At 34.0% G+C, this 26,058-nt stretch overlaps 1 protein-coding gene across 2 annotated transcripts in view; it reads left to right on the forward strand.

Moving 5' to 3' along the window:
- Positions 1 to 485: 485 nt before the first annotated feature.
- EFNA5 (ephrin A5) overlaps positions 486 to 26,058 on the forward strand; it is a 311,349-nt gene continuing 285,776 nt past the window's right edge. For both annotated transcript variants that reach the window (XM_003759349.4, XM_031968719.1), the window contains exon 1: positions 486 to 2,547. In XM_003759349.4, coding sequence (XP_003759397.1) covers positions 2,423 to 2,547 — 125 coding nt within the window. In that variant the 5' untranslated portion in view covers positions 486 to 2,422. The remainder of the gene's footprint in view (positions 2,548 to 26,058) is intronic.

Consider the following 26,058-nt stretch of genomic DNA (forward strand, 5'->3'; position numbering starts at 1 on the left):
TTTATAATAAAAAAGCTGCTATTGCTACGCCCCAATCAGAAGAGATTGTATCACTGATGGGGAATAGGAAACACACTTTGTCTTCCGATAAAGGCTTGAGAAACCATTCTCAGAGTGACAGCCCCTCCTGTACCCCCTGGGTCGCTCTTAAATAAAAGGTGTCGAATCTTTCCGAATATTCTACCCCAAATGCAGCATCCAAAGGGTTACTTTCAGCAGCCAGGCTCCCACAATGGATACAGGCCACTCGGATCTCCCAGTAATTCAATTAGTCAGGTTGCAGGAAGGTGGGGCCGGTATTTTGGGAGGGGGAGGGGAAGAGATTAGGAAAACGCCTCTTTCTCGTGTTGCAAACCAATCGGGTTGAAGTAAAGAGAGGGAAAAAAAGCAATCTGTAAGCAAACAGCAGGCTGCTCCCTGACTGGCTGCTCCTGCAAATCCCCCTTTCCCAAGTAAACTGCATGAAAAAAAAAAAAAAAAAAAAAAAAACCACCACATGATCAACCAGCAGCGCCTGGGCTCTGAGCTCGCTGGCTGCACCTCTTCTGTGCACATATTCCGAAAACATACACGCATACACGCCAACCAGCTTCCAGATCGCTCACACATGGAGACATATGCATGGATATAAAATATATATGCTGCATACGTACTCGCATATGTTCATTGCACGGAGGGCGCTCAGCTTTTGGATTGTCCTAGGCTGCTGCTGAAGTCGGATTTACACGCAGGTCATCGCGAAGGGGGCGTGACTTTAAGATTTTTTTTTTCCTTCTACAAAGCACCCCCCCCCTTTTTTTTTTTTTTCCAAAACTGACTTTTGCCCCCCTCTCCATTCGTGGAAATCCTTCACTGGATGCCGCTGCACTGAAGTTTATTAATTTTCTTGCAGGGTACGGTTTTTTTTTTGGGGGGGGGAGAGAGGTAACAGTGTCGTTCCCCCTTCTTGTTGCTTCCCCCACTCCTCTGGAAAGGAAAAGGGAGCAGCTGCCGAAGAACAAGATTTCTGATGTAGTCATCGGTGAGATTTCTCTCTTTTTGCTCTTTTTCCGATTTGAAACTGATTTATGCATTTCTCCAAGTTAATGTTCCTGGGATTGGACTCATTTTAGCCAGACACTTTGACAGCTTGCTCCGGAGATGTTTGGATCTCAGTTTATGCCTCTATCTCGATCTCAGTCCTTGTGCGGACAAGGCGACTGACACCAGCGTTTCCCGGAGTTTGTGGGATTCATTTAAAATTATTATTTTTTTCACCCTTCAGCAAAACAGTTTTATTTGTGTCGACTTAATTTGGCACCATAACACTGCTTGGATTGGCTGATTTTTACATCTGCTGTTTCTTACACTTGGTGCACCCACAGCCCAGCAAAGAAAAGAATACGAAAAAAAAAATCCTATCAAGTCTCCTCCAACACACCGGGTGTCTCTTCTTTCTCCTCCAGCTGCTGCAGAACTACCGCTTTATCTCTGTCCGCAGCCAAACTCTACCGAGCATTTTTGTTGGATAAAGGAAAGTACCAAACTTTTTTAAAGGTTTGGGTGGTATTGCCATTCTTCGTCAACCCAACTACTTTTTAACCATTTCCAGGACCTTGGCAGGAGTGAGATTTAATTCAGCAGTTTTGCTTCCCCACCCATCTTTGCTCCTCACAGTCTCCACTGAATCCGCAGCATCTACTTCCTCAAAGACTTCCACGGGTTTGGCAAAGCAAAGGCGAAAGGGTGGTAGTGAGGGGAGCATTTTATTTTCAGAAAAGAAACGCATATACCCCAAACTAACCACTTTACTTTGGCAATTTTTTTTTATCAACTACCAAAATAACTTTGAAGGAAACAAGACAGAACGAGAGAACAGTGCCGGAGAAGAGCCACCACCCGTCAGCTTCCACAACCACCCTCAGCTAGAGGTGCAAGGGCTGAACCGGGGTGGGTGGGTTGGTGTATGTCTCGCTGTGGTTTCTGCAATGAACTCCCGGTGAATGTGCGCGGAGCGCCTCCGCCACCTCCTCGTTGTGTCGCCGCCGCCGCCACAGCTCGGTTCGGCTCCCATCTCCCCCTCCCGGGGTGACCAGCCTCCTCCTACTTCTTAAGAAACAGATTTGGCATTCTCCCGCTCTCCCCCTCCCAACCTCGAAATACACACGCGTCTCTTCTCCATTTTTTCTTTCTTTCTTTCTTTCTTTCTTAAATTCCCCGCTTCGTCTCCCCCCCCTCCGGGGGGGTGGGAGAGCTCGCTTAATCTAAAAGAAAAAAAAAAATCAGATTTTCCTCGTTACTCCTTGTACTTCTCATTCCTTCATCCCCTACGATCTGTTTAGCAGACCCTTTTCCTTTTTTCCCTCATTTTTTCCCCCTACTTCCCTCTCCCCTCCCCCTTGCTCCCTCCTGTGTTTGTGTTTTTCACTGTTGGACTGGAGTGATGTTGCACGTGGAGATGTTGATGCTGGTGTTTCTGGTGCTCTGGATGTCTGTGTTCAGCCAAGATCCTGGTTCCAAAGCTGTCGCTGATCGCTACGCAGTCTACTGGAACAGCACCAACCCCAGGTAAGAGGGTAGTGGTAAGAGGGACATGATTCAGGGTCCTCGCCTCCCTAAGCCGATCGGATATGGGAGAGGACAGGGGTAGATATTTGGAGGAGAGAGGAGGAAGCGAGGAATTGGTGGGAATGAAGAAATGCCTGAGGCGCCGACATCTCGGGAGCTGGGAGAACTCTTTTTCATTTATTTAACCGGGAATTCATTATATAACCGGGAATGAAAATCTGACGGAATTATCAAGGAAGGAGACTTCAACTTCCTTCTTTGTTAAGTGCGTCTGGAGAAGAAGGCTAGCGGAGATCAGGTTCACCTGGGAGTAATGAACCTTGGCTTCCTCACTCCTGGAGGACGCGGAGGCTGAGACCTTGAAAGGAGTGAGAGTCGGACAGAGGCTCTTCTTCCATTCTCGACTTGTTCAGGACAAGCGAGTCACATCCTATCAGAGCTGAATTTACAGTTTTAGAACCGTGCTCTCCCTTCCCCCAACCCTAATTTCCTTTTTCTTTTTCCTTTTGCGGGAAATAGTTTTACTTGTGAACTGCGAGCCAGTCAAACCCCTCTCCTCCAGCAGAGCCCCAAACTTTTTCGGTGCGCTCGGAGCTCACTGGCAGGGGAAGGAGGGAGCTGGAAAGCGGAAGCTTTTAGTTTTACTTTAACTCGTTAGCTGAGAGGAAATACAATAGCCCATCCATCAGTCTGGTTCCTTTGAGCTGGCAGTTGTGGAGATTTCTCCCTACTCTCCCTCTTCCTTTCCCCGCCCCAGTCCTTTTTATGGTTCCAAAAAGTTTGCTCTAATACAAAGGTTACGTCATGCAATCCAAGTGTGTTAATTCTCTTGGTAACTGTTCGCCAGTTCACGGAGATATGTATTGATAAACATTTTGCTAGCCCCCCGGAAAAAGTTAGAGAAATGAGAATCTGAAGGGGGAGGCAGGAATGTGGGTTCTATCCAGTCCCGGCTTTTTGAGTGACCTGAGCCATTCTCAGTCTGATGAACCAGAGGAGTCTCGGGGTGCCTTGTCATTAAATCTGGGCCTTTTCCGGGGACCCACTCGAGTCCCGACTATGAGCTGATCCAAACTGACTTAATCTGCTTCGTATTCCTTCCAGCTGAGCCCCCATTTTATTATCTCGTCACCTCACTCCTTGCCCCATCCGCTTTTGCTCAACCCCTAGGACTGATTTCTTTATTGGCTAGTGGACACTCATAAGGTCACTGTATTGCAGTCAGTGAAGATAAAAGTTGAACCAAACGGGTGGGAAATAGAGAGTCGGTACGGAGAGCCGGTTTCACAGGAAAGCCGCGCCAAGTGCTGTGCGGGACAACCATGTGGCCGCCGCGAGCAAGTACTAAACGCTCGCTTTGGAGAGGGAGGTTCAAGTAGCGATCCCCGCCTCTTCTCCAAGGGTTTGCCCGGCTCTACGCTGGCTCTATTGTCCCGGGCTTAGAGCGAATCCCTACTGAAGCCAGGGCTGCCCAGTAAAGTAAGCGCATATTTCTATCTGGCGGGCCACCTGGGTCCTGCCAGAAGATGAGAGAACTGGTCCTTTGGTGGAGAAAGATGATATCCCCTTCCAACCAAACTCGGAAAATAGTCTCTGCCAAGCATACAGACAAAATAAATTTCTTAGTGATAAATGCACAACACAAGTGCCAACAGACATTTCTAAAGCAATATGTATAAACACAAAACAATACATAACATCTCTCTGTCTCTCTTGTCTGTCTCTGCCCCCCCCCCCTCTCTCTCTCTCTCTTTCTGTCTCTCTCTCTCCCTCTGTCTCCCTCTGTCTCCCTCTTGTCTCCCTCTTGTCTCCCTTCTTTCTTTCCTTCTCTCCCTCTGGTGGGATAAGGCAACCTTTTTCTTTTTTTGACATGGCACTTAGCACTATTAGAAAAAGAGAAAAGAGAAGTCATTCTACCAGAGGAGGTGCCTTTTATTAAACCTGACAAGACAAATGGAGCAAATGCTCCAGTTGTGATGGTGTTAAAAGCAAGGCTTATTATGTAGGTTCGTTTATTCCCTTTGGGCTTTATTAAATAGTGTTTGTGAAATAGAGGAATTTATACTTTAAAAACTTAAACTGATTATATTAAGTAAAACAACAGAGAAATGAGGTAGTTTAACTTGGGTGTTCTTTGCCACGGTGAATTCCTTCCTTTTCATCATCCTAAATACTGAATCTTTTTCTCTCTTGGTATCCACTTGTTTTGATACCTGTTATCTTTTTTCCTCGTTAAAACTGATGAAACTTCCCCCCCCCCCTCCCTTTTTTTAACCTGTCAAGCTGGTCTGAGTGAGTTTGAGGACATTTTATCTTAGGTTATCTCTGTTTTATGTTCCTGATACTGCTGTTTGGTTTGAGATTAGCACATTGATTTTTGTCACAGGTCATGTTTTTTAATAGATCTGCCTTGCCTGCAGAAAACTATTCTGTTCAGTATTCCATGGTGGGTTTGAAAAGGCTGAGACAAAGTTAATCTGTAGAATTTTAAAGTGTCCAGAATTTTTTTGTCAACTGAGTATTATAATATGAAGCTTTTCAGGACCTCCTTTTAGGTTACTGAACCAATTTAAAACTGATAACCTCCCCATCAAAAGGCTGATGTTCTTAAAAGAGATTCGGTCTATAAAATGGTATTTTCTTACCAATTTATCAACTGATTTTTTTTCTTGCCTTTTTGCCCTATCCCATTGAAACTTAACATCTTTAAATTGGAAAACATGTCACACAAATATAAATATTTAATAAAAAGGAATAAACATACAATATTCTATGTTTCATCAAATTTTACCAAAGAAGAAAGTTAAAGAACCACACCCAGTAAAATAACTTTAAATAAAATCCAGCAGTGAAGATTAAAAGATAATATGAGGAAATGTTTTTGCCAAAAATTTTGCACATCATGCTACAATATTTTAAGTCGTGTTTTAGACATTTCTTTCTTAAATAATATGCACTTTACAAAGGAAGCTAGTCATGTTTCTAATATTATTTTATGTAATCAAAATGTCTTGTTTAAGATTTTACTAAGCCTTATGCTTAGTAAGTAATGCAACTGCTAAGTAATCTTTTGACACAGAATGGAAAGCTCTAATTGCTTCCATAGTAGCTTTTCAATTAGCTCCAAGAGGAAAAAAAAAAAGTTCACTCAATGCAAGAGTAGCAATAATGGGTATTATGTTAAATGAAAGTAAATATTATGTATTTTGTATCAATATGATGTTACTTAAGAAAAAATATTTAGGTAAATTCAGAATTTAATTTGATATCTTAATGGAAGGGTTTGAATATTCTGTTGTCTAATTTGTTGACTAATTAGCTGGTCTTTTAATGCTACAGTGGAACTCTATACAGATTCAGAGACTTAAGAAAAGTATTAACTTCTTTACTGTTAGGAAAAAAATTGGTCAGAATCTATGTTCATTTATCTGCTCTTTCTTGAAAAAATTAGTTATTTTCTAATACTGATAACTTTTAAGAGTTGTCAGTATTTATGGGATAGTGAACAGAATTGATTTTATGTAATGAATAGGACAGAAATCAATAACATAACAATTGGTAATAGCAACTCAAATTGACAGTTGTGACAAATGTATCTTCTGTAGTTTATTTTTTACAATATTTTGTTAATCTTATCTAATAGTAAAAGTTATAAAAATAATGTTCAGTGATATACTGTGAACTTTGCTTTATAATCTTAATACTATTTTTAAAAATGTAACCTCTCAATAAAAAGATAAATCTACTTGTATCTTATTTCTTAAAGAACATTTCAAGGTTTTATGTGTTTTATGCAGACAACTAATTACCGTGAGTTACTTTGCATTTATTCCTTAGTTTTTTTTAAAAAAGTTATATGATAGAATTATGACTTTTGGAAAATCTTAAAATTTGGTGAGTTATAAATACCTTAGTAGTATCAAAAGGGGAGAAATATATTTAAGTTGAATAGAATTAATATAAGGAATTTTTAAAAGTATGTGCTGAAATAAAATACTTAAAATTGTCCTCTGCAAATTGACATTAATGTATGGAGTAGTGAAATAATGTGAAATAAGAAATAACTCTCTTGCTAAGTTTACCTAGTGCACTTTTGGAAAAATCAATTTCAGGTATAATTTTGTTCTCTTTACTTTTAGTTCATAGTTTATGTTATGAATAAGGTGTGGGAGCTTTCCTGAACAGGAAAGACCACTTTGTACATCATCACTTAAAGAATGAAAACTATATCATTCTGAAATAATGAAGTTTTTTCTTTGCCTTATTTGTCCTAAAGCTTGTGAACTAATTGTTTTTTAGTATGAAACTGAAAACTTGACACAATTTTGCCATTTGTTTACATGCCATCTTTGTTTACATAATGAAAATGGTATGAATTCTATTCATTTTTCCAAAACCATTCTTCAACTACTATCATATGTTGAATGGAGAAAAGAGTAATATTCCTCCCTCCCACATGATATTCCAGTTGATATTTCTTTTCTTGAATTTCATATATACTATATATTTTTCTGAGACATCTTTTTTCTTATTGTTAACAAACTCCTAATTCAATAATTTAAAAAAGTGAGTCAAATTGTTGCACTTAGAGTCCATGAGTTTATTTTGGGGAAAAGAGTGGAACATTGGTATCACTTTTTAAAGGATTGAACTATGGAACTTAAAATAAATGAATTTCTTTTACTTTTGGAATTTAAAAAAAACATTTTAGTGATGTTTACACTTGTTGAAAACATTTGTAGAGTTAAAAAGTAAATGACTGAGTTACTAGATGTATGTTAAAATTTTAAAACATGTTTAACATTTATAAAGAGATCTTCTTATATATGTGATGCACATTTGAAAATGTATATGTACATATTCTGACATCTTCTTTTTCCCTGAATTTGTTTGACCATTTCAAATTATTTTCTTTATAAGTTAGAGTAGGATACATATATTTGTTTTGGAATTTATATATTCCATCATAGTATGACTTTAAAAATATATCAAAATCAATCAACTTACCGACATTTTGAAAATAGATGGGAACATTAATAATACCTGTCTCCTACTTGAAAGGATACTCCAATTTGGCATTTTCAGTCTTATCTTCAGTAAAGACTTCAAGCTCTATAACAACTTGTAACTAAAAAGTTCTGGAGAAGAATCTTCTATACTATCAATAAACTTCTATACTATCTATAACTATAACTAATCTATAGTAGTTTCCACCCCCCCCAGTTAGTTGATTTTAATGGCAGTGGGATGACTGGAAGAATACTTGCCTTAAGTCTTTCCCCCAATGAGCAGTGTTTTTATAGGCCTCAACTTTTGAAGGCTGAGTTATAGGTAAAAAGAAACACATAGTTAAAAGGTAAATTGCCTTCCTTAAATTCTTGCCATTTTATCTTGTGCAGATGCCCTCAGAAAAGGCATTTCATTGCTTTCCACTCACTGGCCTGGTTTCCTGTTGGATGGGGACAGATAAAGATGAGTGTTTCTTTCTCTCCCCTGTTGCTATGAACCAAGCAATCTACTAGCTACATGCTGGGCTGAGAAAATGAATGAATACAATTAGTCCTTCAGGAGTTCTGCACTTTCCTGGCTTGGGAAATATATACATACATATGTATGTGCACACATAAACACATGTAATCATGCCAAGAAATATGCCTTTTGAAAAGGAAGTTAAAGTCTTAATTTTAATAGGAAAATATAAATAAGTAGCAATAGCATTTTTTTCTCACACAAGAATTTTTGTTAATGAAGGAAATTGTTCTATAAAGTATTAGTTTTCCACTTATTTTTCACTCATGATTGGCTTTCTTTTTTCAAAAATAAAAGTGAAGAAATTGTTGGATTTTTTGTTTGATAGACAGCTCCCCATCCTCTCCATTTTTATATATTAACAATCTCCAGATATTGGCACAAACACAAATTACTAATAATATTTTGCTCAAAATAAGCACTTAGCAATGACTGTCATACATTTGTTGCCTATTTGTGAAGCTTTCCCAAGGAGGATCTATTAATATTTGGTTTTTATGGGGAAGTTTACCATGTTGGGGAAACGCTTCCTTGTTCCAACATTACTCCCCCAAATTAGCATTTATTCCAATACAGAAAAATTTAGTGAATATCATTCTTATAAGTTGAAATTTTTTTTTCTTTTTTTTTTTCTGTGATAAAGTTTAGACATATTGACAAATGGCTGCTGAAGAAAATGATCTCAAACCGAGTTAATTTTTTAAAATTTCAATTTACTTTTTTATTTGTTCTTTTATGGTAATAATTACAAACAGCCAAATGTCAACAAATCACCATAAGTACTTTTAGCTTATTTATATTTTAGTCAGTTTCTTAACTTTATTTGAACTGTTTTATGGAAAAATTTCTTATGATTATTTTGATGTTCAAATATTTCTGAATGATTTATTTCTTCAACTAAGAATTAAAGGGCCTGAACACAGTTACATCAAGAGGCAACTAGGAAAGATCACTGCACACAGTGGAACTCCAGCTGAGTCTTAAAGCAAGACAATTATAAAGATTAAAATTCCTATTTTCTAAATCATCTACTAGCTTTGGAAGGAACCCATAGTTGTCCTGTTACTTGTGTTTTAAAATTAGAAACATAGTAACATAATGAAATGGAAAACTTTAAAATGAATATATCATGGCAAATTTTCTTTGAATATTACAGTCACTGTGGATAGAAACAATTTAGCCGAGTAGGTTAAAATAAAACCTGCTCATATCTTAGTATTTCTTCTGGTAACTTTAACTATGACCTACTATATTTCAAAAAAGAATATAACATAAAATAACTAAACATATATCACTAATCTTTAAACTAAAAGTTTTCTGAATCCAAATAGTGACTCTTAAGATTATTAAAATATAGTTGTCAAATAGTGAAACTATATTTTGATATAAATGTCATTTTAAAATAAAAAATTGTCAATTAGTATATATATATATAGTGTATGGGCATATTCATATGCAAAGAGTGACAGAATATGAATGTGTTGTGAAACATTTATTGTTAGATCAGCTTTCACTCAGGTGCTAGTCTATCATTTTTAATAACAAAATAAACCTTTGTCATCTTCAGAAACACCCTTCAAGCTTTTGACAGTTGGAAGGTTGAAGAAAATGTTCTGTCAGGTCTTATTTTTCATTCAAATAAGAAATAAAAACAAGTTTGACTATATTTTTTGTTTTCAAAATAATAGTAAAAGAAAGAGAAATGCATATAATTGATACATCTGTGCTCCTGTCATTCTAGAATTTTTCTGTGATTTGTTTCAGTTGTAGGGTGGAACAATAAAATTAAATTCCAAGGAAGGATTGCTTAACAGCTAAATTTTCAAGGCTTTTATTAAATGGCTAGGTATAGTTGAATCATTAATAGCAGTGTTTTCCTGATTATTTCTTATGATGTTTCTCTTTCTTCCCCATGTTAACTAGTAGATGTGTGATATATGTGGAATGGACATATATCTCAATATCTATTCATCTGTGTGTATATATTGATCAGACAGTCAGTAAGTTGGTCAGTCAGTAGGTCTATCTGTATACCTTTATCAATGATCAAATAGCAGGTTTCCATTACAGAAAGTAATGCAATTGGAATAGTTGGGTCAGATGACATCACTGACTATTTTACATGGGACAACCATATTTTTTAGCAAGCAACGATTAGGTAGGATTTTTTTTCCGCTTCACTTTCGATAAATTTTTCTATTTTTTGTAGACATGTTTGATGGCATGGATACACAATATTCTTAAATGTTGAGATGCCTTAGGTACCAAGAAGTAATTAAATTCCTTTTTTTTCAGGTTGAAAAATAAAATTTTCATTTTCAGTTAAAAAAAACCTCTTTAGTAGCAGCCATCTTGTTTTAAGGCTGAATTTATTTCACTCATGAAAATAGCTTAGAAAAGAGGACGGATAATAGAAAAGGACCAAACCATTTGATAGTTATTTGGGCAAGGAATCTTTAACTAGCAGAGACATAATATTATTTATCCGTTCATAAAGATGTTAACTCCATTTTTTGTCTTATGTTGTAGAAGCAATTTCTTGAGAAAAGAATGTTTTCATTAGCAATACCATATTTAAATTCAAATAATGCATCTTTTAATGTTAAATGATAGCTTGCCACCACCATTCATTTTTATATTTTTAAGTACTGATATTTGTTTTTAATTTCAACAAAAATGTATATTTTAATTGGTTACCCAATGGTTTCTTTTGTCAACCTCACTCAACCTCAAGTAGTTTATAAACTTGTGGTATATACTTGCTAACTGGCATATTTCCTAGCCATATATCAGTAAAAAGCTTTCTATTCTAAGGGGAGATGCTGATGACTCAAAGTTTAAGCACTTGAAGATTTTAAAGTCACATTGTAATACAGTGTTTTATTACCCCCCCCCCAAATCCTTGTCCTTATGTATCATTCCTCCCATGTCTTTGCTGTATCTTTGTTAGAAATACTCATGTAATAAATTTAGTGATAATAACAAATTATCCGAATATTATACACTGAGGGTACTGAGTTCCATAATGTGTTTTTTTTCTTTCTGGATTTAGCAAATTCTAGAATTACACAATAACTATTTTAGGGTTTAGAGAAGAGTTATAAAACTTACAGTGTACTTTGTTTCATGAACATCCCAACATTGCTCTTTATAGAAGTATAGCTGCTATACCATAAGATTAATTTCAAATGTAGTCCAATTCACGAGACAGTGAATTAATGAGTCATACTCTCAACATCTGTGCTGTAGATTGATGTAACTGCATTAATAATTGTATTTCTAACGATTTAACAAAATCTGTTAATATAATTTCCAGAATTTTCAAAATGATGAAAAAGAAGTATATAAATAAAATTTATGTTAGTTTTTTTTCTTTTTTTGGGGGGGGGGATAGATGGAAAGCAGGGGGAGGATAACAGATGCATGTCTCATGATAACAAATGGGCTCCTTGTTGCAGTCCAGGTGTTAAGTGTCAACAACTTTAACATAGAAGGACTTCTGTTATGTGGATAACCATTACTTTGTTAAAATAAATAAATAAATTAATTAACCACTCAGTAGAGGAATCCAAACATCCAAATGTTTAAAATGACCTTTCTAGTTTGGATGAACTCAAAAACATCATGCATTTTGTTTTCCTACTGTTCCAAGCAGCCAAGGTATTTGTAGTCAGACATCCTGTCAATTAATAGTCTATGTAAAACCTGTGATTTAGAAGTAGTATCTATTGCAACTTTTCATAAAAAAAAATGTATATTATAGAGGTGGAGATGGTAATATATCTTTTCTCTTTAAACAAGAAATTTCAATGAAATCACTCCATGTTTTACTTTTTGCTACATAGTTTGTGTATGTATTGGTAATGTACTTTGTAGTAGTGGTAGTCTATATCTTGATGTTTATAGAATTATAATGAGCAAGAAAAGATTTGACAATAAAGTGGATTTGGCTTAAATCAATTTTCCCTTACCAAAATCAAATGTGTGTGGTGGTGGGTTTTGTAGTTGAGATTTGTATTTATTTATTTATTTATACTTTATAAAAACAATAAGATTTGGGGAAATAAAGGAAAAGAAATCATGCATAGTTGGGAACATTTATCCCATGTGTTTAACAATTAGGTTAAACAAAGTGGAAACAAATGAGCCTAGTCCCCTTCTATTGTTTCAGGGCAAGAAAAAAAGAAAGATGCTGGAATTTGGAAGCAGTGACCTTCTGACACATACACAGCATGGCTATTACACTGTCACATCAAGTGTCTTGAGCCACCATAATGTCAGCCTGCATTTTTGAAGTTACTGACATGAGAGCTAGCTGCTAGTGGACTGGAGAGCCTCATATTGACTTTGCAGTTATATTCAACTTTCCAGTATCATAGTTGACAGTTTCATTTTAAAATTCTGAAGCTTATCACTTGAGAAACATACTCCTTTGTTCAGTTTAGTCACAGATTTTGTAACAACTATATAGATTCACTACCTCTGTAGTCCCCCTATACATACTTGCCTCTGAGAATAATTTCATTCATCTGGTTTGGGGGAAGGTATGTGGCAGAGGGAGGCTCAGATGTAGCATTCTTCTGCCAGCCAGCAAAGTGCTTTTCTGGTTTATTTAGTTAAAACCTTCCCCCCACCCCCCCAGCCCTCCCAATAGATGAAAGCAGTAGTTTTGTTAATGGCCATTTCCTTCAGACTGTGCAATCTCACCAGTAACCCATGGATTCAGACAGACCAGGAAAGGAATCATGTTTAGAATACTATGATGTTCAATTTTTCTTCATATATTTGTTTACTACTATTGCTTCAATCAACTTTTATACCCCTTTTTTGGTAGTTCTTCGGGGGCTCTACTTATTAAAAAAAACAAAACAAAAAACCTAGTGATCCAGCACTAAGAGGACTCTGATTCAAATAGTGTCACTCCTGACAGGGTTTTGAGCCAAACCAGAGGAAATAATAGGGAAATGAGAGCTGCCAAAATGTGTCTCCCAATTACTAATTAATCAAGCGATAAAGGACCTTTGTGAAAGATCTAGTGTCAGCTATGACAGCATCTCTGGGGCCCTTGATTTTAACTACTGTATAAAACAAATTAGCACAATCCACAGGGAATATGGTACCTAGTTGTTTCATATCATCTCCACTCAATTTTTAAAATGTATTGTTAAGAAACAAAACAATCCTTCCTCCAAAAACAAACTTTTAAAATGTTGTCTCTAACATTTCTCTGTTTAAAAATTTTATCAGAAGATAGAATTATTCTAAATGACTTTTTCCACTTGTTAATATGCAGTACTTTTCTTCTTGCTATGGATAATCAATCATATTTTAGATCATCCAGTCTCACCCCCTTAATGGATGGTTTTTGTGTTATCTTTCGATTAGAGAACTTAGTTTTGGTATTACACATTTAATTTAACTTACAGAAGTCCTACCTTAAATATAATAAAAAATTATCACAGGAAATGCTATATATCAATATTTTGAGCATCATGATACTTGAGGAATGAAATTCTTTCTGCAAACATGGATAGAACCCAGAGCTGCCAATCTCTTCTGGCACTACTCCCACTATGGCTGCTGGACCCATCATTAAATGCCTGTTATTAGTGTATTTTTCCATAGCATTTACAACATACCTTACAATATAAAAATAAAGGGGTCCTATGTGGAGCTCTGACTGTCAGGGGAACAATGAGAACTAATTACATAGTCAGCTGTCACCACTGTCAACTGTGCTCCTGGGAAAACAACAACGTGACAAAATGCATAGATATGTTTGCTACTGCATGTAAATCTATGCACATCCATTTAACGATATCTAATGATATAACTTTATATTATAGATCTCCAAAGGAAATATTTTAGATTGGACCCATCTACTTTTTGTTTTGTAATTAACAGAGAGAAGCAAAAGGAATTCTACCATAGAGAGGGGCCTTTTCCTATGCTCTTTTTCATCACCTCTTAGAATTAGATGAGAACCGACTAGATATATAACAATAATAACTAAGGCTTATTGCAAAGTGCTTTATAACTGTTATTTCATTTATATTAACACACTCATGATAATAGGTATCTCATTGTTTGGGGCATATAATTAGGTTAATTTCTGATATTGAATTATCTATTGCTAATCTTAGATTTTTAAAATTATCTTTTAAATAATTCTCTTTGTAAATTTAAAAATTATGGTTTTTAAAAATTATGCTTATGTTTTATGATTAACTCCTGATTATGTAGTTACTACTTTTCCAGTTTGTTAATTATTTTGCTTTTTTCCCCTCTTACTCTCTGTGGCTTTTAATTATTTCGCTATCAATGAGGCTAGACACCAGTGAATGACTCTGGGAAAGGGAAGACAAATTTAAATTAAAAACGTTTTTGAAAATGCCTTTAGTCAGCTTTGGTAGGAGAGGACATTATAGGTACTAACAAAAGCTCCATGCTTTCTCTGTTTTCACATAGGACAGTTTTTTTTTTTTCTCCAATATTTTTGATCTTTTAATTTTATATTTTCTTCTCTGAAATGTAAACAAAGTCAGGGTAATTTCAAGAAGTCTACATTGAATTAATTGACCAGATAGAACTTTATGGTTTTTGTGATAAAATAAATAGTACACTAAATGGTAATTTCCCTTCCCTCAGTTTCCCAATCTAACATTAATCATAAGGGACCTCTTCCTTTAAAAGAATCCTCAAATGATATTGCCAGTGAATTTCCCAATATTTTATGAAGTACAGTATTTTAATATATGGAATTCATTTGTCTTTCTAAAAGTCTGAGAAACATATTTGATCCTGGTGCAAAGCATATACATTGTCAGTGTATTTTAAAATTGAATGTTATACAATATTGAAAGTAAAAGCTGATAGAGCAGAAATTTTGCTGTGGATCATGGCTTGTAGATAAAAGCTGTAATGTATTATGATCATAACTTTGTTTAATTGTTATATTAAGTAACCTTATGACTCTATAATTTTTTTTTGATAATCCTACATTTTTAAAGACATTTCGACAAAATTCTCCCCTAGTACAACTTTTTTTTTTTTTTTTTTTTTTTTTTTAGCACATTCTGATTTGAATCCAAATGGTTAAATCAACCCTAAATGCTCATTTTACAATCAGTATGATTCTTCAGAATGGCTTATATTAGTATATGTTTTTTCAGGAACCATAAAACCTTTTATGAAATACCTTATTAGCTTCTTGAATTAGAGAATTTTGTATTGTACTGGGTAGGTTATATGGAGGAGTATATAAATAAGCCTCATTTCTGTTGTTTTTTTTCATAGAAAATATTATGTGCTATTAGATGTCAATCATAAGGAAAATAATTAAACATTGTTAATTACATGCTTAATGCTTATTTGTTGTTTTTAATGGCTTCATATACAAAGACTATGTTATCAAATCACTATCAATCAACAAGACATGAACTTTAAGCTCTCTGAAGCTACCAACAGGTACTATGCCAATGGAAATTATACTATGTCAATGGAAATTATACTTTCCAAGAACACTTACAGAGTAATGCAAATAATCATTTATCTAAAAAAATTGTTTTTTAAAAAAGAGACATATTTGAGATGATAGGGAACTATCTTCTAAAGTTTCTTCCATCACCACACCCATCTTCATATACTGTCATTGAAAGGATTGTTATAGTTAAATAGTAATATGTAAAATAGAATCAGTCTTTCAGCTTCAAGTAATTACAGCTTACATTTCTTTTTTAATGAGCCATTTTGATTTTTTATTGAGAAAATGAATTTCTTTAAAACAAAATATTTAGTAGATGTTTATAAGAATTTTTTGAAATGAAGGGCAAATAATACAAGTAATTGATCAGATTGTTTTTATTTACAAAATTGATTGTAAATATGTAGATGAACCAATACACTGAGTTCTTTATATATTCCCTGATTCTCAGAGAGAAAAAAAATTAAAGAACCTTTTTCATTGACAGTAATAACTTTAAATGGAGGAATTGGTTCCCAAAGAAAGGGTAAGCTAGGTAAATGTTCCTCAGCTGGATAATTTTGCTGATTAAAAAGCAAAAAATTTGTTTCATGCTTGGAGGAAAAAAATAAAATTTAGAAAAGTTTATACAGATAGGATTTATGATCTTTGAATGATTAGGGAAAAGTAGATAATGTTAATAAATTGATATTGCAGTCACTTTTTTCATTGTCCCCTTTTACAATTACTAGTAAATTTATACTTTTATTTTTTTCATTCATAACAGTGAAATTATCATGGAATTGATATTTTTAGGATCTCTTAATGTTTAGTGAAAAGTATCTGTCATGGAGACCCATTTTTATAATGAGCATGTGTGGATTTCTTCAGTAAAGCTACCTAAACATAAAAACTAATGTTATTACATTTTTTGGAAAGTTGAATTCAGTTTGGCACCTTTGCTCCCTTGTCCCAAACAATAACATGAATTAACTCTTTTTCCAGAACATTTTCATTTTTTAAACTGCTTGAATGTTCAGGTTTGGAGAAAAAAAATTCACACAAGAATCTCAAACACTGTTAGAAAAATATTATTTAAGCACTTAACTCTTAGCTTCTTCAATATAACTGTACTTAATTTTACATGATATGCATTATTAAGGAGTTGAAAAAATACATTTTTAATAAACAAAATCATGTCTCAAATTCATCAAGGAGCCAACTAAATTCATTTCTGTAAAATGAAGAATCCTTTTATGATGGAAAGAACAGTTTTTAAATCTCTCTTTTTAAAATGGATTTTGCATATCATATTTTATTTTGAAATATGACACATTTTATTTTTTCATTGTTATATTTCATTCATATATATATATGTTTTCATTGTAATATATAAATATATATATATTTTCATTGTTAAGAGGACTCTAGTAGATGGATTAAAAAGGTGATTATATCTAGAGAAAGGAACTCAAGAATTAAGGATCAAATCTATCCTAATAGATCAAGTTTGGGTATCCTATACATCAAATAGTGACAGGCTCACCACAGGTGTAGCATAAGATGATTTTCAGCAGTTACTGACCCTTGACAAAGTGGCAAAGTAATTAAATTTTGTTTATGGAAACTTTTAAATTTCTTTTTGGCACTATATTCATGCTATGCCTCTGATATCCAGACCCAACTATCCAGTGTTTTCTCATTCTGTCTTTTGGCTATTTGGAGGTAGATTTTCCATAGGGCTTCAAAATTATCCCTCCCACATTCACATGTATCTGTTTAATGTACTTTACTGTAATGTGTAAAGGACAGTCTTCACTTCCTCAGAGGATATGTATATTGGAAATGAGGAATTTATTGGCTCAAAAAAATTTCTAATTGCTGGAATATATGGAGAGGCTTTTTTTGTTTGTTTTTGTTTTTTAGCAAGCAGACTATTCCTGATACTCTTTGGCTGTTCCTAATGCTTCTCTATCTTTTCTCAGGCCAGAAAAAAGGAGGCTTGCAATTTAGCACCCCACTTCTTCAAATACATTTGTTGCAGATTAGTGTGTGTGTGTGTGTGTGTGTGTGTGTGTGTGTAAGATCTTTTCCCAACACATATTGCATGTAACTACCTAGCAGATCATCTGTATTTTAGACACCTGCCAAAAGAAGTGCGTGCGTGCATGTGTGTGTGTGTGTGTGTGTTTTAAACTTCTGGAGCTTCTGAGAAATCACTCTAACTCTCATAGGTATTTAAGTGACTATTGAGGTATTTATATACAGATGCTTTTAAAAATTTTATTTGCATACATAGTACATTATTTTATAATTTTTTAAAGTTATCTTTTGCTCTTGTTTTATATCCTGGAGCATGTTCCAAAGAGAGAATTAGCTGAGATCCATAAAATACATATTTTGTGTTCAACAAGTTAGTGAGTATTGACAGTAGAATTTTGCCTACAGAATTTAAATAATGCAATCAAATGTTTTATATTGGAATGTTTAAGAAGCATATACCTTATCTCTGTGAACATATTTTTTCTGAATAATAAAATGTGCATGTTAGGTCTAATTTTTGTTTATATACCTGAACACCTCAAAATTTACTTTGTTTTTACATAATTAATTGGTATGTAGTTGGTATTTCTTCACCTTATATTGGGAACCTAGTGTCCACAAAGTAAATTTGTCATGATTTGACCTCTGGTAACTTTATAAATAGATTTCTTATTTTAAAACACTTGTAGTTTTACTTGATTTAGTTTCTATTCTTGAGGAATGATAAATAAAATCCATTGCCTATCCCAGGCTTCTTTTCTTTATTTGATAACACTGTCACATCAAAAAATTAAGTTTATGCAAAAAGAATACTATGCCAGGTATGAAGGAGACAAACTACTGTTGCCCTCATAGATTATGTAGTCTAGTAAGAAGATTTAACATATACAGATATTTGGACTGTATTATTGTCATGAAACAAATCTCTAGTGTGATTATTATTTTCCTGCAATTATGGATTCAGATCTTATAACACTTTGGAGATGATTGAGTACAACCCCTTCATTTTTTAGACAAGGAAACTGAGGCCCAGAGTGGGTAAATGCCCATGGTCGCATAGTAAGTGTCTAAGGATTTAAAATAAGGTTTTCTAGTCACCAACTAACTATATTACTTTAATACATCCTGTTTCTGATTTGTCAGAAAAATGTGTACACTAATCTGTGAGGTTTGTTTTTTAAATAGGCATTCATCAACTTTAGAGAATGTCAACTGTAAAAATTTAATCAGGTTCAGCATGACTGAATATTCTCCTCTGCTTTCATGATTGTTATGTGTGATATGACTATTATTATTATTATTCATAGCAAGCTCATTTTAAAAAATTCTTTAAATGACTGGAATAACCTGTAGTCCATTTCGTAGACTAGGAGAGTTTTAAAGGATCTCAAAGGTTATCTTGTCAAACTGAGGTCTTAGTAAGAAGTACTAAGAAACTCACTGCCTTCTAAGGCAGTTTGTTATTACTCTAATTGTTTCTGTTTTTCCCTATATGAAATTAAAATCTTCCTCTCTGTCACTACTATCCATTGGTCCAAAGTCATGGCTTAGGATTTAAGGGTACTCTTCTGCATCAAATACCTTTAAATATTTGGAGACTATTATCAATACCAACTCATTCTTTTATTCTTAAAGCTGAAAATCCACATTCCCTCTAGTCAATCCTGGCATGACATATTATTTGGTGGTGATAGGCTGTGAAATATAATTAGGATAATAAGTGAGTGAATTTTATTAACAAAAACATCCAATAATCCTCTCATCCCCAATTTTTCCTTATCAAGAGAACTTTTGGTGTCTGTTTTTTGGATGATTTCCTAAATCTTCCACTTGCTTTTGCTTTGTAGGGAAAGCCAAGTTACTTCTATGCATTATACTTAATTGTTTTGTTTTTCTTTTGATTCTTAAAGAAAAGAAATAGTGAACTGTTCTTTAATGCCACAACTATTATAAATTATAATTTTCAAACATTGGTATACAGGAGATTTGTACAAAAATCATTTCTAATTTTTTAAAACACAGTTTATTAGTTTATTTGATACCTCATAGAAAAAGTATAAAATGTAAAAGGAATTTTTGAACAGATCTTTTGGCATTTAAAAAATGAACTCAAGAATAAATCATAGTACTACAAACATATGTACAATGTTTTGCAACCTTTAAAGTGATTCATAAATTCTAGCTATGATGATGAGGATGATGATTATTATATGGGGTTTTAATCATTTAATGAAGTTTTATAATTGTGATTTCAGATGAAGTTTATATAGTAGTTGATTTTTTTTAAATAGATAAGAAGCATGAAGTTTTGTTTTTGTTTTTGCTGCGGCAGCATTGTAAAATGAAAAGAACCTAGGGCTCCAAGTTTGAAGAGACAGATTTGAATTTTACCTCTAGGATTCACTAACTGTGTGACCATGAGCAAGTTATTTTCTTTCCATTTTTCCTCATCTGTCATAATAGTATATCCTCACAGAACGTGTTGTGAAAATCAAATGAGATATGTAAAATGTAAAATGAAATTATGTAAAATGCTTTAAAAACTTTAAACTGTTACATAAATGCCAGTTATTAAGTTTACTTTTTTTGGTGAAAAATTCTGTTATCCTAATTTTTCATACATGCAATAATCTAATTTTGCAATAAATTTTTTGTACCAGTGCTTTTGACTGTGTCCATAGTATAGTTATGCCAGTTAATGCAGAATTCTGCAAATTGAGGAAAAGAAAGCCAGAGTGACAGTTTTTACTTTTTCCTTTGGCAGCTGTGTGTCCCTGTGGGAAAATTATCTAACATCTCTTATTATCAGTTTCTTCATCTTTAAAATGTTAATTGTACATCATGGAAAAAGTGATGCAATTTATATAAAAAAAACCATATAAGTGATGAAGTGTTAAATAAATATGAGAAGTTATTATTAAAATATTGGGTTCCCTTCATTTACTTTCAAGATATTTGCCATATAGATGGTATTTTTCACATGATAATGATTTGATAATAGGTATCTGACATTAATTGGTGTGGGTTGCTAGATGGTGCAGTGGCTAGAACACCAGGTCTGGAGTTAGGAAGAACTGAGTTCAAATGTGACCTGGGACACTTAGTAGTTGTGTGACCCTGGGCAAATCACTTAACCCTGTTGAAACTGTTTCCTTATCTATAAAATGATCTGGAGAAAGAAATGGCAAACCATTCTAGTATCTTTGCCAGAAACAATATTATTGATGTTTAGGATTGAATTGATTGTATAAAATCACATTGAAAATATATGAAAATAATGACTTTAAGAGTGTCCTCTTCTAATGACAGTGCATTGCCATTGTTGGAAATAGTAAGTTTTGGTAGTTGATAAGATCAGTACCCTGCTGGACAACATTTGCATGTTGTTTCTGTCTGATAATGGGATTTTTAGAGTGTTCTGTCATTTTTAGAGGACAATCAATTTTCCCAATTACAAACTGCTAATTAGTACTGAAAAATGTAAACTGTTTTGTTGATCAAGTCTCCTTTATTATTTCTACAAAAAAAGTGATGTGGACAGTTATTTATCTATTATTTCTTTATCTGCCTCTCTCCCCTCCTCTTTTTTAATTCTCTTTTTCCATTTAAAAATCCAACAACCTCTGGGGGCTCCCCACTGTTGAGTTCTGCTTGGAAGGAGCTGTAAAACAGTAGCTCCAAACTGAAGTAAATATTGACTAGGTCTCTGAGCTGAGCCCTTCTCAAAGGATCCTATTGTTCCTCCTTAGTCAGCACTCCATAGCCAAGGCTCAAGTATGCATGTGTTAGAAAATGAAGAAAGGCAGCAGAAGGAAATTAAACAGGGCACACAGCTGAACTTGTAAATGCTCCATATAGAGGAAAGGGAAACCTACAACAAAGAGAGCAGGAGCTTATACTGGGTTACTGAAAACTTCAGAGACATTGGATTCCTTGTCTCTGTTAGAGAAGTTTTTGATACTTGTAACTTCTTGCCTTGCTTTGAATGGAACTATCATCCCACTCATGCCTGTTGTGTCATCCCAAATGGAAATTAAAGATCTTATGTTTAAAGATTTTTAAAGAAGAATCATGCAAATCTGGGCTCTAGAACTATAATTTGCCCTAATTAATAAATGTTCTGATGCTAATGTCAACAGGAGAACTCTTGTCAATTTCTTAAAACTAAATTCTGACCATTAGTCCTTGTGGGTTTCTTTTAGTGCTTTAAGATCTTATGGAAATCAAATAAATCAAACCATTACCATCCGAAATAAAAATTCTCAGGTTCTAAAGAGGAGTTTCCATCCTTTTTTAAAAACCCCATAACTTATCTAAAAGATATAAATATTTTTCATTTAATTAACCGATGCAAATATTTCTCTTTAAAAATAGAATATACTGAATAACAATTCCTGGCATATTTACTGCTTTAGGGTCTAAACAGTTGGCTGATTTATCTTGCAACAGAAAAACATCTTAATATTGACTATAACATCTTTAAAAATTCTCCTATGTTCTGATTACAAAATGATTTTCAATAAATATAATATAAGGAAATCAAATGACGGCATGTAGTTAATTTCCTATTGGTATACCAAGCTTCCTATAATCTTAAATTCTTATTTGTTGTTTTTTTAATAGGTATATACCTTAAGATTAAAAACCAAAGTGTGGGCATATTTTATCATGTAAGACTGATTTTTTCCAAATTCAACAATTTTTAAAAGTAAGATAGTATATCTTCATAAAAATCATTGGTATATTTAGTTAAATAATAATGAATATGAATCTAATTTATTGAAATTTCACAAGGTTTGACTTTTATGGAAATGACAGAGGCTTTCATTTTCGGATCTCTGAAATCTAGGGATAAGTACAGATAATTAGTATTACAGTAGAAACATAAATAGGGCTTTAAGGTATTTATTTCTTTATTTATTTTTGTATGACTTTTTTGGTTTGACTTGCTCAGTTAGTATATATCAAGTATCTGAGACTGGATTTGAACTCAGGTCCTCCTGACTATAGGGTTGGGGCTCTATCCACTATGCCATTTAGCTCACCCTGACTTTAATGTATTTTAAAATTGTTTCATTGTGCTATATATGTCATAAATGACTGGGTATCTGTACCTTATTGAGGACTTTTGTGACTAGAATTATAAATTCTAGTAGTAGGGTAGTAAAGGTAGTGAGGTAGTAAAGATTATTCTAATGTTAATTTTTCTCTAAGTTCAGTAAAATCATCGCTACACTAGTATTAAGGTTTCCTGAGGTGAAGTGTTAATTGTGTAATTAATATTTTCCTTGATTCTACAACTTTTTAATGCCAGTTTTGGAGTTTATGATAGAGAAGAAAATACAATTAATTCAGATAAGTAGGGCAGTAGATAGAGCCTGGAGTCAGAAAGACTGTTCAAATTTGACCTTAGCATTTACTAGCTTGTGGCCCTAGAAAAGCTAGTTAACCTCTCTTAAAAGGGATAAAAAAAATCTATCTCCTATGATTGTTGTTTAAATGAGAAGTTTAAATGAGAGAACATTTTTAAAGTACTTAGCACAGTATCTGGAAAATACCAGATGCTATATAAATATTATTATTTTTGTTATTGTTATTCTTACCATTGCAAGTAATATGATTTCTATGGTTTCAAGAAGTGGTTTGTTTGTGTTTTTTTTTTTGAATCTCTGAGAATTATTGAGTGAAGGAATGATGGCACCTTGCTCCACACACCATGTTATTTACTGGCATGTTGCTTATTGATAATCAGATTTCAGTGAGAAGCTGAAAAAGTGGGTATTCATTACATATTATCTCACAAGAGGCATGTGGCAGGCCTGTGTAACTGGGGGAAAAGCAGGTTTACTCATTTCCTCAATGTCTTTTGAAAGGATGAATGAAAGGGTTAAAGTATACTAAGTCTAGTGCCAGAAAACCTCAGAGGTAAAAACTCTTTTTGCTACTTTGTATGTCCCTGATCTTAGGAAAGTTACATCTCCTCTGGGTCTCAGATTCTTCATCTCTAAAACAAAGTGATTAGGCTAAATAAAAGGTTCTTAACCTTTTTTTATTGTCATGAACCTCCTTTTCAGGATAATTTTTAAAAAATTCATAAAATAAAATATATAGTATAATAATAGAGACAAATTATATTGAAATATATATATATATATATATATAGATATATAGATATATAGATATATAGATATAGATAGATAGATAAAATTTTTCCCATCCAAGTTCATGGACCATTTTTCCTGCCCCCAAAAGATTCATTGACCCCTTGAGTATCTGTGAACTCTAGGTTTAAAAACTCAATGTCCCTTCCAGTTCTAAATCTACAATCCTCTTATCCTATTACAAAATGTGTTGTTTAGTATCATTAATAGTTACCCTCTTGGAGGAGTGCAGTGGTACCTTAATTACAAATTTATTTTGGACAGTCATGCATTCAAGCTGTTTTTTCTTTAGAGCTATTGGGCAACTGGAACAGCTAGGTGGGTTGGTGGATAGAGTACTGGACCTAGAGTCAGAAAGTCCTGAGTTCTAGTGTGGCCTCAAATACTTAACTAACTGTGTGATCCTGGACATGTCAACTTAACTTTGCCTTAGTTTCCTCACTTGTAAAATGAGCTAGAAAAGGCTCTGGGAATGGCAACACATTTCAGTATCTGTGACAAGAAAATTCCAAATGGGGTCACAAAGATATAGAGATGACTGAAAAACAATGTTGGAAGACTCTATGTAATATGAATATGTGTATGCATGTATTTATAATGTATATTTATAGACATATATAAAGCATGTGTTTTGTGCTAGACTCTTTAGTTCTGTTGGCATAGGGGAAAAACTCTATAAATGCAGATCAGCAACTGTCTACAACTTGTAGCCTTACAGGATTGCCTAAGAGACCTGAGAGTTAATTATTTGCCCTTGTCAGAGGCAAGACTTGATCCCAAGAGTTTGTGATTTTGAGGTCTGATGCTCTATCTACTTATCTACTGGTCCTGGTGACCATTTTGTGTTAATTCCCTTGATGTTTCCATTTTTTTCTGTCATTTTGGTGCTACCTTTGTTTTCATCTTTATTTCTGATCTGTTAGGGAAGTTTTATAGACACTGTATTTTCAAATGGTAAGCTGTTCCCAGTTTCAGATTATCTGTCTCCAGATAGATAAGGGCAAAGTGGTGATAAAATTTTTTTTAAATACTTGCCTTGCATAGACTCAGCTTTGCTGTGGTGTTACATTTGGAAGGAATACATGTAAAAGTTCAAAAATTCATCATTGAACCCTTTTAGTATTTTGTAATAGATTTGTTATGTCACATTTCTGGCACTTATTTTCTCTTACATTTATCACTAAATAGGTCATTCAGCTTTTGCTTGAAGATCTTTACTGAGAGATACTTTTTGAAGTAATTTATTTCATTTCAGAATACAAAACAAGGAGGGGTAGCTGAACAGACTGGATGACTGTCAAGATATAGGAAGATAATTATAAGTTAGAGCACTGGGTTGAAATGACTAAGATGGGTTTATAGGGGTAAATATAAAGGCTTACATTTACATTCAGATATTCAGCTTCCCAAGTTCAAGATGATGGGGGCATGGTTAATAATAATCATGGCTAGCATTTAGATAGCACTTTAAGGTTTACAAAGTGCCTTATAAATACTAGCTCATGTAATCCTCATAGTACCCTTGGATAAAGGTACATTAATTATCCTTATTTTACAAATGAGGAAACTGAAACAGCCAGGTTAAATGACTTGCCCAGGATCACATCTAGCAATTGTATGACTTCTGGTTCAGTTTTTTACCCACTGTGCCATTTATCTGCCAAACAGCAGTTTAAGAAAGATCTTGGGATTTTAATGAACTGCAAACTCAGCAGTGGGATATGGAAACCAAAAAAGCTAATGTTGTCTCAGACTGCATTAAAAAAGCATAATTTCCAGGAAAAAGATGTGATAATTATAATCAGTACTATGTCTTGCTTAGACACCATTAAAAGTATTGTGCTCTGCTCTGGGTACCACAGTTTAGAAAAGATATTGATAAATTGCAGAGTTTCCAAAGGTTCTGACAACCAGAATAGTAAATGGTCTTGGGTCCATGCTATATGAGAATCAGTTAAAGAAACTGGAGATATCTAGCCTGGAAAAAAAAAAAAAGATTTAGAATTTTAGGTATTTAAAGAACTGCCATGTAAAAGAGTTGAGTATCTTCTCTCCCCCAACAAACCCTTCCCCCTCTTCCAAATTTCCTTATTCATCCTCAACTCTTAATTCTCACCCCCTATATCCAATCGGTTGCCAAGGTGTGCCTATTTTATCTTTGTAACCTCTCTTGCATATGCCCCACTTTCTCTGCCAGCACTGCTGCTACCCTGGTTCAGACCCTTAAAACCTTACTCATGCCTGAATTGTTTCAATAGCTTTTCATTGGTCTAACAACTGCTGCAAGTCTTTTCCCACTTTAGTGTAACCTCCACT

This window comes from Sarcophilus harrisii, chromosome 1, assembly GCF_902635505.1.
Source record: "Sarcophilus harrisii chromosome 1, mSarHar1.11, whole genome shotgun sequence".
Classification (NCBI taxonomy): domain Eukaryota; kingdom Metazoa; phylum Chordata; class Mammalia; order Dasyuromorphia; family Dasyuridae; genus Sarcophilus; species Sarcophilus harrisii.